This window comes from Thamnophis elegans, chromosome Z (assembly GCF_009769535.1).
Source record: "Thamnophis elegans isolate rThaEle1 chromosome Z, rThaEle1.pri, whole genome shotgun sequence".
NCBI classification, from domain to species: Eukaryota; Metazoa; Chordata; class Lepidosauria; order Squamata; family Colubridae; genus Thamnophis; species Thamnophis elegans.
Genome location: NC_045558.1, coordinates 50816688 through 50829703, shown reverse-complemented (window position 1 = coordinate 50829703; position 13016 = coordinate 50816688). Strand labels below are relative to the sequence as shown.

Here is a 13016-nt window from a genome sequence, read left to right as displayed (position 1 = left end):
GCCCCTTAGTTTTTGGAATACTTCTGTCATGTCACCTCTAGTCCTTCTTTCCATTAAACTAGACATATCCAATTCCTACAACCATTATGTTTTAGCCTCAAGACCCCCAGTCATCTTTCTTACTTTCCTCTGCACTCTTTCTGTAGTAGAGTACCTTGGAGTACCTACTGCATACTTCCTTTCATGTAGATGCAGTTCCATTAAGGACTACTCGTTACGTCTGGTTGGTCAGCCACTTATGAATCCATCTGGTGATGATGATGCCTAACCCACATTTTTCTATCTTATCAAGTAATAGGTTATGGTCTATTTTATCGAATATCTTACTGAAGTCCAACACCTTTTTTTATATTGTGGAAACCAAAACCAAAATGCAACCAAAATTCTATTCTATTAATAAATAAATATTCCAAGAGTGGTCTCACCAAAGCATTATAAAATGATACCAACAGTTTGCATATTTACATGATATTGATTCTATCACTCTATTAATGCAGCCTAGAATGAGTTGGCTTTTTTTGGCAGTGCAGCACACAGCAGGCTCATATTTAAGTGATTATCCATTAGGACTCCAAGATCCCTCTCACAGTTACTACTATTGAGTGAAGTATCAGCTATTCTGTACTTGTGGATTTAGTTTTTCATGTAGGACCTTATGTTTGTTACCACTGAATTTCATTTTGCTAGGGCCCAATGTTCCAGTCTGTTGCGATCCTTCTATATCTTGAGTCTGTCTTCTGGAGTGTTGGCTATTCCTGCCAGTTTGGTGTCATCTGAAAATTTGATGGGCTCCCCTTGTTTAAATCATTGATGAAGATATTGAAGAGTACTGGCCTAAAACAGAACCTTGGGTATACTACTGCTTACTTCTCTCCATGTAAATGCAGTTCCATTAAGGACTATTTATTGAGCCCAATTTGTCAGCCAGTTATGAATCCATTTGGTGATGATGCTGTCTTACCGACATTTTTCCATCTTATCAAGTAATGGGTTGTGGTCTGTTTTATCAAATACCCTACTGAAGTTCAAGTAAATTATAGCTAAAGCATTTCTCTGGTCCCTTAATTATGTCACATTTTCAAAAAATACAATAAAATTTCTTTAGCATGATCTATTTTTGACAAACCTATATTGGCTTGTGGCTATGATTTTGTTTGCCTCTAGGTTTTTGCAGATTCATTCCTTATCCTTTTCAGAATCTTTCCATGTATTGATGTCAGAATGATAGGTCTGTAGTTTCTTGGATCTATTTCCTTTTTTGAAGATGGGAATTGCATTAGCCATTTTCCAGTCATTTGTAGTTCCCCAGTGCTCTAGGATCTTTGAAAAATATAGTTCACTTGTTCTGAGATCACATTTCCCAGTTCCTTCAGAACCTTGGGGTGTAATCCATCTGATCCTGGTAATTTGAATTCATCTAGACTAAATAGGTATTCTCTTACCATTCTCTTGCTTATTTTCACTTGAAAAATTCTGAATTTTACAGCTTTTTTGATGACTTTTTTTTCTTGTGAGTAAAGACAGATTTAAAAAGTTAAGCAGTTCTGTTTTCTCTCTGCTGATTGTCACCTTCTTGTTATTTTCTCCATTTATTGCCAAAAAGCTGAGTTGGTGGTGGCTCAATTCTGCTGTCAATCAGCCATAAAATTCTTGATTGTTTAACAAATGGCTTTCAGGAGTGGTGAAAGCCAACTCCAACACACCATTTGTTACATGCATGATTATGTTATGCTTTATTTAAAATGAAATCATCTAATCTGGTAGAAAAGTTTTATGATAACATAAAAAAGAGCTTTTCAGAAATATGTGCTGGGGTTTCCTTTACAGTTCCAGAATATTGCTTGAACATTCTTAGCCTATTCAAAAGAAACAAAGAATCTTTATTCCTTTGTACATCAAAAACAATTTCATATTAAATAAAGCATTGAAATAAAAAGTTGACTATGTATGACTCAAATACAACTATCTTAGATCCCAAATTTTGTTTTATGACCATGAGGTTGATTCATTGTGCGAAGCCCATTAGCCTACTTTTCAGAAGACTTAGATAGATAATTGTTCAAGTGATGTTATTTAAACCTGTTCTATTCACATTAGTCTCAGCTAATGAAGAGAACAAGGCTGATAATGCCATCTTCAGGCTTCAAGTTACAAATCAAGGCAACCTTCTATGCATTTCATATCATTTCTTCAATACCATGGGCAAGATAATTTAGATCAAAATACTGTGACATATTAAAAATAAATTTTATTACTACATTGCAGGCATTCTTAGGTCTGCTGGATTTGATAGACAAATGTACAAAGACATATACTTCGTAATTCTAAATAATGTCAAATGAATTTAAATATTTAACCTTGCTGTAGGAATCACTTATTTGCTTAATCAACAGTTTTATGAATGCAATTGTAGCAGAAAATACTACAACATAGTGGATTAATTCCAAAGAACCCATACACATACTTCAGAACAAACAGTTGCAATGACACTAATGGTGTAGGGCAGTCTTATCTTGCAAATCTACTAATTTGGACAGGGTTTTGACAGGACAAGAATGTTTCTCCAGTAAAAGAGAAAATGTTGACCAGCTGGAGGGGGAAACATTTTTTTTTAAGTTCTGTGTATGGTTGGCCCCAAATAGGAGGTTCATGTATAAAGTAGAAGTCAAACTGCAAATTCAAAAGCCTCCATTTTGCAGCAAGAGTACCCTCTGTTGATTGCTCAGCTAAGTGAGTTAGGAATTAATGAAATACTTGGAAAAAAATCAGCTAGCGAAATCACATGAAAAAAAATCCCAGTTCTTACATGTATGGCACACACTGGCAAGGTTTTATACGTGGTGGAACATGTGACAGTACATCTAGTCATTCCTACTTTGCATTCTCTCTGTCTCTTGGAAAAAGTAGAACCTTGCAATCAGAATGGAGCAAGGAAAGCATATTCAGAAGAAATTTAAACATCCCTCAATATTGTTGAAGACCATCAAAAATGTTTTTCTTTATATGCAGTATAATACACACACACACACACACACACACACACACACACACACATATATGCTTTCTTGCTCCAATACTTGGATTAAATGCACATTAATTAAAAAGATCTGAGGAAAGGCTTTCTGAATCTTGATGATATTGAAGTCTAGCCTAGGTTTATTCTGTTATTGCAATAGTATATTATTTTCCAAATCCCATATTTCAGCAGTCCACCTTTGGGCTGTCTTATAAGCGACTGGGTAACCATCATCATATTATCTCAAAACCAGCAATCCCATCTTTAGAAGTTCATGAAGCTGAGGAGGGAGATAGCAGAGGAGGGTAAACTGTGGTTATCCAGAAAGCCTACTAAATTCCTCTGCACAAGTAGAAGTCTTGTCTGTATTGCTGTTTAGTGTCATTACTCATATCAGGATTGGAATATTAATTTCAAAGACCAGAGGTGTATAGCCCAAAGTATCTTTCTATATGATATCAGACAAGGAGAATATGATCATCTGGTCAGCTAGAGCTTAAGGAATTAATTCCTCATTCCATAAATTATATTCATGGAATGAAACAAGGCCATTTAGATGCCCAGAATAATTTTTAGTGGTTTTAGCACTGTGAGAAATAATAAAATGCTTTAGGAAATTGTCCTTTTCACTTGTTAAGGTGGTATGGATTAAATATACAAGATACATTCACAGTGATTCAGATGACATTGTGAAATATATTTATATAAATATATTGTTGATGCAAAATCTGCAATCCCCATGTGTTTCTGGACCTTAGACTTCTCATATTTTCTCCTCTAAATGTAAATTGCTGTTGAGTTCTGGAACATTCCAATCTTCTCTAGATTGTGGCATCACATAAAGAGATGTATGGCTGAGAAAGAAAGGAAAATTCTAAGGTCTTACTAAATGAATCAAATCTCTTTTGATCTTTGAAAAGTTAGACCTGTCAATCTAAAGTTAGAATGATTGTAACCATTCTGCTATCATAAGAACCTCTCCTTATATTTTATTTCAAGTTGGGGTCAGATTTAGAGTTTATGACGACTTTTCCTAGGGGATGAAAAATAATTTCTCCATTGATGTCACTGACATCATATAATAAATAAAATCAGATTGATACATCAGTATCATACATCTTGTAAATAATGAATGCCAGTTATACAGCCTCTTTAATGCTGTTATAAAGTCTTTTGGGTATGAATGGCCAAAAGTATTAATAAAATTAAATTTGAAATCAAGAATTGATTTTTGATTTTCTTTAGGAATGTTCAAATTTAGATTATAGCAATTTGACTCAAACATAGCGTCTAGACTATCAATTATTAACTTGGTGATGCATTAAAGGGGAATCTATTAAATAGCAATTTATTGGAAGAATATGTCACTTTTACTTCTCCATTTGTAATGGCCAGGTAGATAAAGCATTTAGCTGACTTTGGCTGATTTTAGAAAGGGAAGGAGGAACAATCCTGATTAGTACTTGGATAGGATCCATCAAGAAATACAATGATACAGACAAGACTGGCAAGTAAAACAAAAGTAATAATAATTTAGAAGAAGGTATACTTTGTCCCGCATTAAGGGAGGGAGGGAGGGAGGGAGGGAGGGAGGGAGGGAGAGAGAGAGAGAGAGAGAGAGAGAGAGAGAGAGAGAGAGAGAGAGAGAGAGAGAGAGAGATGGATTGGGGGGGCAAGCATAAAAAGGAAGAAAACCAGGCTGGCTTGATCATTTTTCTCATATCCCTTTTAATAGGCACACCTATTCCAAATGAAAACAAGGGGGGGGGGAATCAAGGGATGTTCTAAAAAGTAACAGCATTGGCAAAGCGTGTGGAAAAAGGAAGCTAGAGATCCTTATTAATACATTATTATCCTTTCTCTGTGTGGTCCTTTTAATTATCTATGAGGTTACTGAAAACTACATGAATTTCAAATAACCAGGTTCTTCTCATTATGCCAGCCAGGTGACAGCCTGTTTTCCTTTCTTCTTCTTATTTTGCTTTTTAATGTTTGCATTTAGCAGTTATTTGGGGGGGGGGGGGTTATCCAACACTCAACCCCACCAAGCACGAAATATTACATTAAAAATAAACAACTGTTTTTAGCATTCTTAAAAAAATACTCAATTTTTTTAAAAACATCATTTAAAGGTAACCATGGATTCTGTGCACAATAATGCTCCTGCCAAAACGTTGTTATTTCACAAGGCTCATGTAGGAGTCATGTTTAGTTGTGTATGTCCTTGATATTAAAACTTGGTAAGTTGAATCTCTTTGATTACCCTTCCCTGCCCCCAAAACATGTTTTATTTTTATTTTTACAACATTTTGCTTTCATTTTTCAATATGATTACCCTGTTTTTTTTAATACACCACAGTCACTACACTTAAGTCTATTTTTTCCTTAAGAAGAATCATTTTAAATGCTTCATCTTCTCAAAAAAGATACGTTGTACTTCTTTACCCCATTCATAAATACCAGTTCTAATTTGGGGACAGAAATATATACCCTTAATTCCTCATTGTCTGAATAGTGCTGTCTAAAAGAGATGATCCCTGGACTGTGCCATATCTAGCAAAGAATAAGTAATTGGAAATGGTTGGAAAGTTCATTTTAAAATGTTTTCTCCATAGACTGTTGGAAAAATACAGTCCCTCTTCAACCACTATGAATGGGAAATGGAATTTTCATATTCCATTTCCTTCATATATTCCTAGATTCCATATATTCTTTTATCTTTAAAAAATAACTTGCACTGATTCAACATAATCATTCTTGTCTTTTACCTAATTAACTAATCTCTGATTGTCAGATATCAAGACAACAAAAATCCATTTAATATAAAGTGATTGTTAATTTCATGCCTGTATAAAAATTAACACAAACCGTTTAAAACTTTTATCTTGGTTGGGACTATTTTAAAAAAAGTAACCATGTTCAGTGGCCTCTTTTAAGTGACATCATCCAGATGATGATCATGGATGGTTCACAGGATTGCAAACCAATACAGGGAAAGAGGAGGCAAAAGAAAAAAAAGAAAAAGCCCATGGATGATATAAGGAAGTAAGACTCCTGTTTCAGTATAAAAGAAAAAAGCACAGAAAAGTTAAAAGACACCTTGCATAACTGGCAACTGAAATTTTCCTCCTGGTCTGCTAAGTGTTGTTAAGTACCAACTAATCAGGATTTTTGATTAGAATCCCAAGGTCATAGAATGTAAAATACCAGTGGAAGAAAGTTTAAATAATAGATAAAGATAACAACTGGACCGGCCATATTAGTCAAACAAAGATTTTTTTAAAGAAAGAAATAAGAATAAAATAAAATAAAATGCTTCTATCTTCTTGTGGTGGGGTATCATTTAATCTTTGGTATAAAACAGACCATCCATAGGCTGCATTTGATCACAACTAGGAAATACTATAGAAATTGTCAACAATTTCTTCTAGCTATTGCTTTTTTGCACTTTTTTGACCATAAGCTCCTATCTAAGATTTCCTTCCAATGCTTTTAAGCTAGGTGTTTGCAATGTAATAAGCAAAGCAGACTAAAAACTTTTTAAAGCTCATAAAAAAAGACTGCAGATAAAAAGCTCTAATGCTCTGGCCAACAATCACATTTTGTAAATTAAAAAAAAAATCAGAACCCTCCCCACCAATTCTTTAAAATGTAACTTGACCTCCCTCTCAAATTATTTTATTATAAAACACTTTAGCCTTTTAGATTCTTCTCTGTCAACACTAAGAAAGTTCATAAAAGTCTTCACATTGATTTTCCCCCCCAATTTTTGAAGTTGTCATAGTTCCTTTATCAATAGTTTTTGTTTAACATTTTCTGTTAAACTGTGCAGTTTTTATTTTGTTGTTGTTTGTTAACCCTAAAAATTCAGTCTGTTGAACTTCAGCACCAGTTGATCCAGGTGTACATACATAGGAATCCATGTACTTTTCTTCTACCAAACCGTTGACAGCTTGCCTTGAAAGCCTTCGACATCCTTAAAATTAAGGCAATTAAGTTTCAATATAAATCTTACCTAAACATTTCTTTAAAAAAAAAACACATATGCGCACAAACTCAAAAGAAAAGAAACAGTTGATTTCAACAAGGGGAAAAGAATTAGCTGGATTCTTGAGGAAGAACACCGGTTTTCATCTCAGCTTTCTCCCTCTTATTATCACCATTCTTAGCTTTTTGGGAAAACAAAGCAAAGCAAAGCAAAGCAAAGCAAAGCAAAACAAACACAAACAAACAAAAATTATAAATGTACAGTTCCAAGTAAATGCTGAATTTCAAATGTTCATTCAGATAAAATATTAACCCAGTATTTTGCCATGTTTCCCCCTTTAATTAAAAAAAATAGCAAAAATAAAACTATCAGACTATATGACCAAACAATTTGCACAGCACACAGAAACACTCTTGTTGAGTAAAGTAGAAAATGAAAAAAAAAAAAAAATGTCGCTGCCTGTGCAAACGGAAAGCCAACTTCTTGTTCAATGAAGTTTTTTCATTCAAGGCAAGCTTCGTTGACATTTTTCTGGTCTGTTCATTGTCTGTAAAACAATGAATTAAAACATTCATTAAATAAAAATAGCATCTTTTAAAAATCTTCTTGTTTTTTAAATTCTTTTGAAGCTAAATTTCCTTAGCCTAGAGCAGGGGTCGGCAAACTTAAACACTCAAAGAGCCATTTGGACCCGTTTCCCACAGAAAAGAAAACACCAAGAGCCACAAAGGTCCTAACTGGAAGCCCCCTGTTCAATTCTGGAGCTGACCAGAAGTTCAGTTCCCCCACCATAGAGTCTCCTTCTAGCGCGGCATACTTTTTCCTCTACCTGTCATAACCGAAAGCCCTATCAATTGTGGAAACAACTGGAAAACCCTCCCCTTGCCATAGAGTCTTCTCCTGGTGCACTGTGCTTCTCCACACACACACCCACCAGAAGATCCTCTCAAAATTATGGTGCCAACCAGTGACGGAGCTGCAGCAGTGGGAGGAAAGAGCCACATGCAACTCCAGAGCCCAGTTTGCTGACCCCTGGCCTAGAGAGAATGAATTATAAGCAAAAATTCAATTATTCATAATTTTCTTTACATTGGTTTGAAGGTCACACTGAATGAAGAATATGTGTGATTTTCTCATGGATTTTTTTGATTTCAGTAATTTCTTTGAAATATTGCAATAATATAGCACATCATGGGGTAGCATAATATTTAGGATAAATGAACATCATTGTCAGCTGCCAACATAATTCCAAAACATCCTGACAAATTAAAAATGCCAGGTGCTAATTACAAGGAACTTTTAGGAACCCATGAATGCCCATCCCCCGAAAAGTTGTTCATTCCCTGAACAACAAATATATCTGCCTCTTGTATCTCTAAATAAGTTAAACTGAGACTCTACTGAAATTTTGCTTTGGCAATATATACAGCTCTGAATTCTACTAAAAAAAAATTAAGTCTTAAAGTCTACCTGGATTATTTGAAGGAGCTCTTCAGCCATGTCATGATCAAAATAGATTTCCTGATGTCGAAAGGCTATACTATAATATTTATTTGCAAAATACTATAGCATTGTGAAAGAACTGCTAGTAAGATGCAACTTACATTTTAAAAAATGCCTAGGAATTCCAAATATTAGTATTTCTTTAATTCAGTCAATTCCTTTGAATCCAATTAAATGGCAGTACCAAGTCAATGTTAGCTGATCTCAGAAAGCTAAGCAAGCTTTGACTAGTACATGGATAGGAGAAGACTGGGAAACTGCAATGCTTTAAGCTAGACTTAAAAATTGGAAAAAATATATCCCAGAAGACAATGGCAAAACACTTTTATACTGTTGTAAAGAAAACTATGTGAAAACGTTCATGAAGTAACCAGGGTGGAGCTCAAATCAAGGGAGACTTTACCTTATTCATATCAGTGAGGTAACAGACTTCCCTTCCTCCAAGGAAACTTCCTGTTTTTGCATGAGGACTGTTTTGGTTTTATATTTTTCCATTCTTAGATCAGTGGTTCACATAGATATAAAGAGGTGGATACTTTGGAAGCTGGTTTCTATTGGATATAAAATTAAACACACCTCTGATTTTGATTTGAAAGAAAAGCAGGCCACACATTTGACCCAAAGGTTTTGAAATGTTTTTGAAAGGATTTGTTAAAGATTTTTGCCTGTCCAATGATAGAAACAAAACTGTATATATGTTTTTTCATACATCTAAAGCCATTCTGTCATTACATTTAGCATGTACACTGATGTAATAAGCATGTATTACTGAAGTATTAAGGGTTCAACAACTCTATCATGTGTTTATCACTCAATCTTAGAAGGCTATATCAGTTCCTTTAGCACAATCTGCACTGTTATTCAAGAAAGTCCCATCTAATTAGATGGCCTTAATATGTGAACAGGATTATAATTCTTTATATAAATTGAAATAGCAGCGATACACTTTTTTATGTTGTTCGATGACAAATTTGAATTGTTTATCTGTGTTATCTACACAGAGAGCAAAAAATACGTATTATTTATATAACATAAAATAGAAAATGATTGATATTTAGCCTATCTTTCACATCAAGTCATCAGTGTCAAAATGGTTATATGGATATTGACATTGTTAATGAATCTGGAATTGTGTTTAAGAAAAAAAAGGTCTGATTTTAGAGGAATTAAAATCATCTTACTTTGACTGTTGATATGAATATGCAGATGCATGTTCACTAGATGTTTCGACAGCCATCTGTTGCTGTTGACCACTGGATTCCTGTGATGAAGATACTGTCTGTGGAGAGGTATCAGCAACCACACCCTGAAGAACATAGAGCACCTTATAGTTTTGACTACGATCAGCAACTTATAAAATACAATAGCAGCAGCTAACTAACTTCATTATTTAAAGGGTAGTTGTACCATTTTTTTTTATTTTGTCAAATTTCAGATATACCAGGAGTCATGGGTTGCGCAGAGCCAAGGTGGCGCAGTGGTTAAATGCAGCACTGCAGGCTACTGCTAGATCAGCAGTTCAGCGGTTCAAATCTCACTGGCTCAGGGTTGACTCAGCCTTCCATCCTTCCGAGGTGGGTAAAATGAGGACCCAGATTGTTGGGGGCAATATGCTGACTCTCTGTAAACCGCTTAGAGAGGGCTGAAAGCCCTATGAAGCGGTATATAAGTCTACTGCTATTGCTATTGCTATTGCTAAACTGTTTATTTAATCAAATTTATTGCCTGGGTTACAGTCACAACTCTACTATTAGGACATCAATGTTATAAAGTTTTAAAGAAAATAATACTATGGTGCCACTTTGCACCAGCTTATCTTTACAATGAACCCTGATGTACTCTAGACTGCTATCATTTAATAAGACAGTCTCATTTGGATCTCATCAAAAGAAAGTTAATTTATTTGTTCCTTCAATAAAATCAGAACTGAAACACTTCAATAGTAAGCAATAACAACAAATGAGGATGGAAAACCAGGAAAGTAAAGATGTTTTCTAGTTAACCCCTGCACTGGCAGTACAGGTAGTCCTCAACTTATGACCACAATTGAACCCAAAATTTGTGTTGTTAAGGAGACATTTATTAAATAAGCTTTGCCTGATTTTACAATCTTTCTTGGCCCAGTTGTTAAGTGAATCACTGTAGTAACTTGGTTGTTAAATGAATTTGGCTTACCTCTGACTTTGTTTGTCAGAAGGTTGCAAAAGGTGATCACATGACCTTGGGACAAAAGAACAGTTATAAAGATGAAATAGTTGCCAAGCATCTGAATTTTGATCACATGATCATGGGATGCTGCAAAGGTCGTAACTTTGAAAATGGTGATAAGTCACTTTTTTCAGTGCCATTGCAACTTTGAATGGTTACTAAATGAACTATTGTAAGGCAAGGACTACCTGTATGCCAAATCTATGACCATTTGCCCACTGGGAATTTTCAGTGTTTGTGCTTAGTGCAATAAATTTATGGCACTTAGACTAAGTCCTTTTCCATGACATCAAGTTATTTAAGCTTGTAATAGCTAACAGACAAGTATAGACATGAAACCTTTTCAAATTTGACAGCTTTGTCCCATCCTCAGACTAAGAGCAAACTTGCTATTAAGAAGGAGGATCTTGGGGAAGGAGGACATCAGTTCACTGGGTAACAGGATTCACTGAAAAGCTTCAAGAGATGAAAAATTAAAAAGATGCCTAGTGCTTATTGGCAGAAAAATGAATGAATGAAACTGAAACAGCTATGGTCTCACATTTAGGAATATACACAAATTATAATAGTAAACGATTTCTGCTCTTGTTGCTTCTTCCTATCCGGGAACTCTGTTCAGAGTTACTTGAATCCTTCTTGAAAGGAATGAGTTGGAAGATTCCTCTGCGGTAATATATTTGCAAGATTCACATATGTCCTGAGTTAAATCCTATTCTGTTAGATTCTAGTAAGATGCCAGAAGTGTTGTCTTAATAAATAATCTGCGATTCTTTTTGAGATTTCCTGTGGGCAGCTAGAGGTTGAGAAATGCCTCTTTTGTGAGTGCAGATTTAGAAGTGACAAATGTCTCTTTAATGATTGGATACCATTTTTCTGAACTGGTTGAGATTACTAGTGAAGTTATCAGTCAAGATGTAGACAGATGTAATCAATATGCCGGCAACATCAACTATATATTTAGACCCTCAGTTGACCAAGTCATTCTACTGTGGTTTTTTGATATCAAAATATTTTAGGATTTATAGAGAAAAGCTCCACTGTATAGAAAGCTGAGTGGCTGTGGTTTAATCAATACAGGTAGCCCTCAATTTACGACAATTGAGCCCAAAATGTATATTGCTAAGCAAAATATTTATTAAATGAATTTTGCTCCATTTTATTACTTTTCTTGAAACTGTTATTTTTTTTTGAAAATTTTAAAAAAGCTTTTACAAATATTTACCTCCCCTCCCCCACCCTCCCCACCCGAATCCAACCCCCCCAACCTTTCGCCCTGACTTCCCAGAACAAATACAGGGTATAAATCTTTAACAAACATATTCTAAAATAAACTTTAAAAAAGTTAGTATCATCTTTCATTTGAGCTTTAACTCCTCTTTTGTTAGGCTAACTCTAAACAGATTATATCGTTCCTCACTTTTTCAGTCATAAACTATCTGGAATTTATTAGTTCCGTATTTATTTTGAATATAGTCAATCCATCTTCTCCACTCCAGTTTATATTTCTCATCTGAGTGGTCCTTAGGTAGGTAGTTTAGGTAGTTTATTTATATGCCGCCCTTTTCCCTGGGGGGACTCAGGGCGGCTCACAGTTCGGAAGGAAGGGAGGACAAACAGATTAAACACATAAGACAGTACATCATTAAAAGCACAACATTCATACAATTCGGGTGGGTTGCGGTCTTTAGCCCCAGGCCTGTCGGGACAGCCAGGTTTTAAGGGCTATGCGGAAGGTGTGGAGGGTGGTGAGGGTACGAATCTCCACGGGGAGATCGTTCCATAGGGTCGGAGCTGCCACCGAGAAGGCTCTCCTCCGCGTGGTTGCCAGTCGACATTGACCGGCTGATGGAACTCAGAGGAGGCCTAATCTGTGGGATCTAATTGGTCGAGTGGAGGTAATTGGCAGTAGGCGGTCTCTCAAGTACTCAGATCCACTACCATGAAGGGCTTTGTAGGTGACAAGTAGCACCTTGAAGTGTACCCGGAGATCGACAGATAGCCAGTGCAGCTCGTGGAGGATAGGTGTTATGTGGGTGAAACGAGGTGCACCCACGATCGCTCGCGCGGCCGCATTCTGGACTAGCTGAAGTCGCCGAATACTCTTCAAGGGCAGCCCCATTTAGAGCACATTGCAGTACTCCAGCCTAGAGGTCACAAGGGCACGAGTGACTGTTGTGAGAGCCTCCCGGTTCAGGTAGGGTCGCAACTGGTGCACCAGGCGAACCTGGGCAAATGCCCCCCTGGTCACAGCTGACAAATGGTGTTCAAAAGGCAGCTGTGGGTCCAGGAGGACTCCCAAGT

At 35.9% G+C, this 13016-nt stretch overlaps 1 protein-coding gene across 4 annotated transcripts in view; it reads right to left on the bottom strand.

Moving 5' to 3' along the window:
* Window positions 1-2087: 2087 nt before the first annotated feature.
* RBMS3 (RNA binding motif single stranded interacting protein 3) overlaps window positions 2088-13016 on the bottom strand; it is a 538131-nt gene continuing 527202 nt past the window's right edge. The window contains exons 13-15 of one of the 4 annotated variants that reach the window (XR_004256904.1): window positions 9689-9813; window positions 8911-9058; window positions 2088-7551 (exon numbers count right to left, since the gene is read on the bottom strand). Coding sequence is in view for 3 of the 4 variants with exons in the window: in XM_032235699.1 (XP_032091590.1) it covers window positions 7545-7551; window positions 9689-9813 (132 nt within the window). In the remaining variant the exon portion in view is untranslated. Of the gene's footprint in view, window positions 7552-8910; window positions 9059-9684; window positions 9814-10682; window positions 10728-13016 lie in introns of those variants that run through there. The other 3 variants (XM_032235699.1, XM_032235701.1, XM_032235700.1) reach the window with 3 other exon arrangements.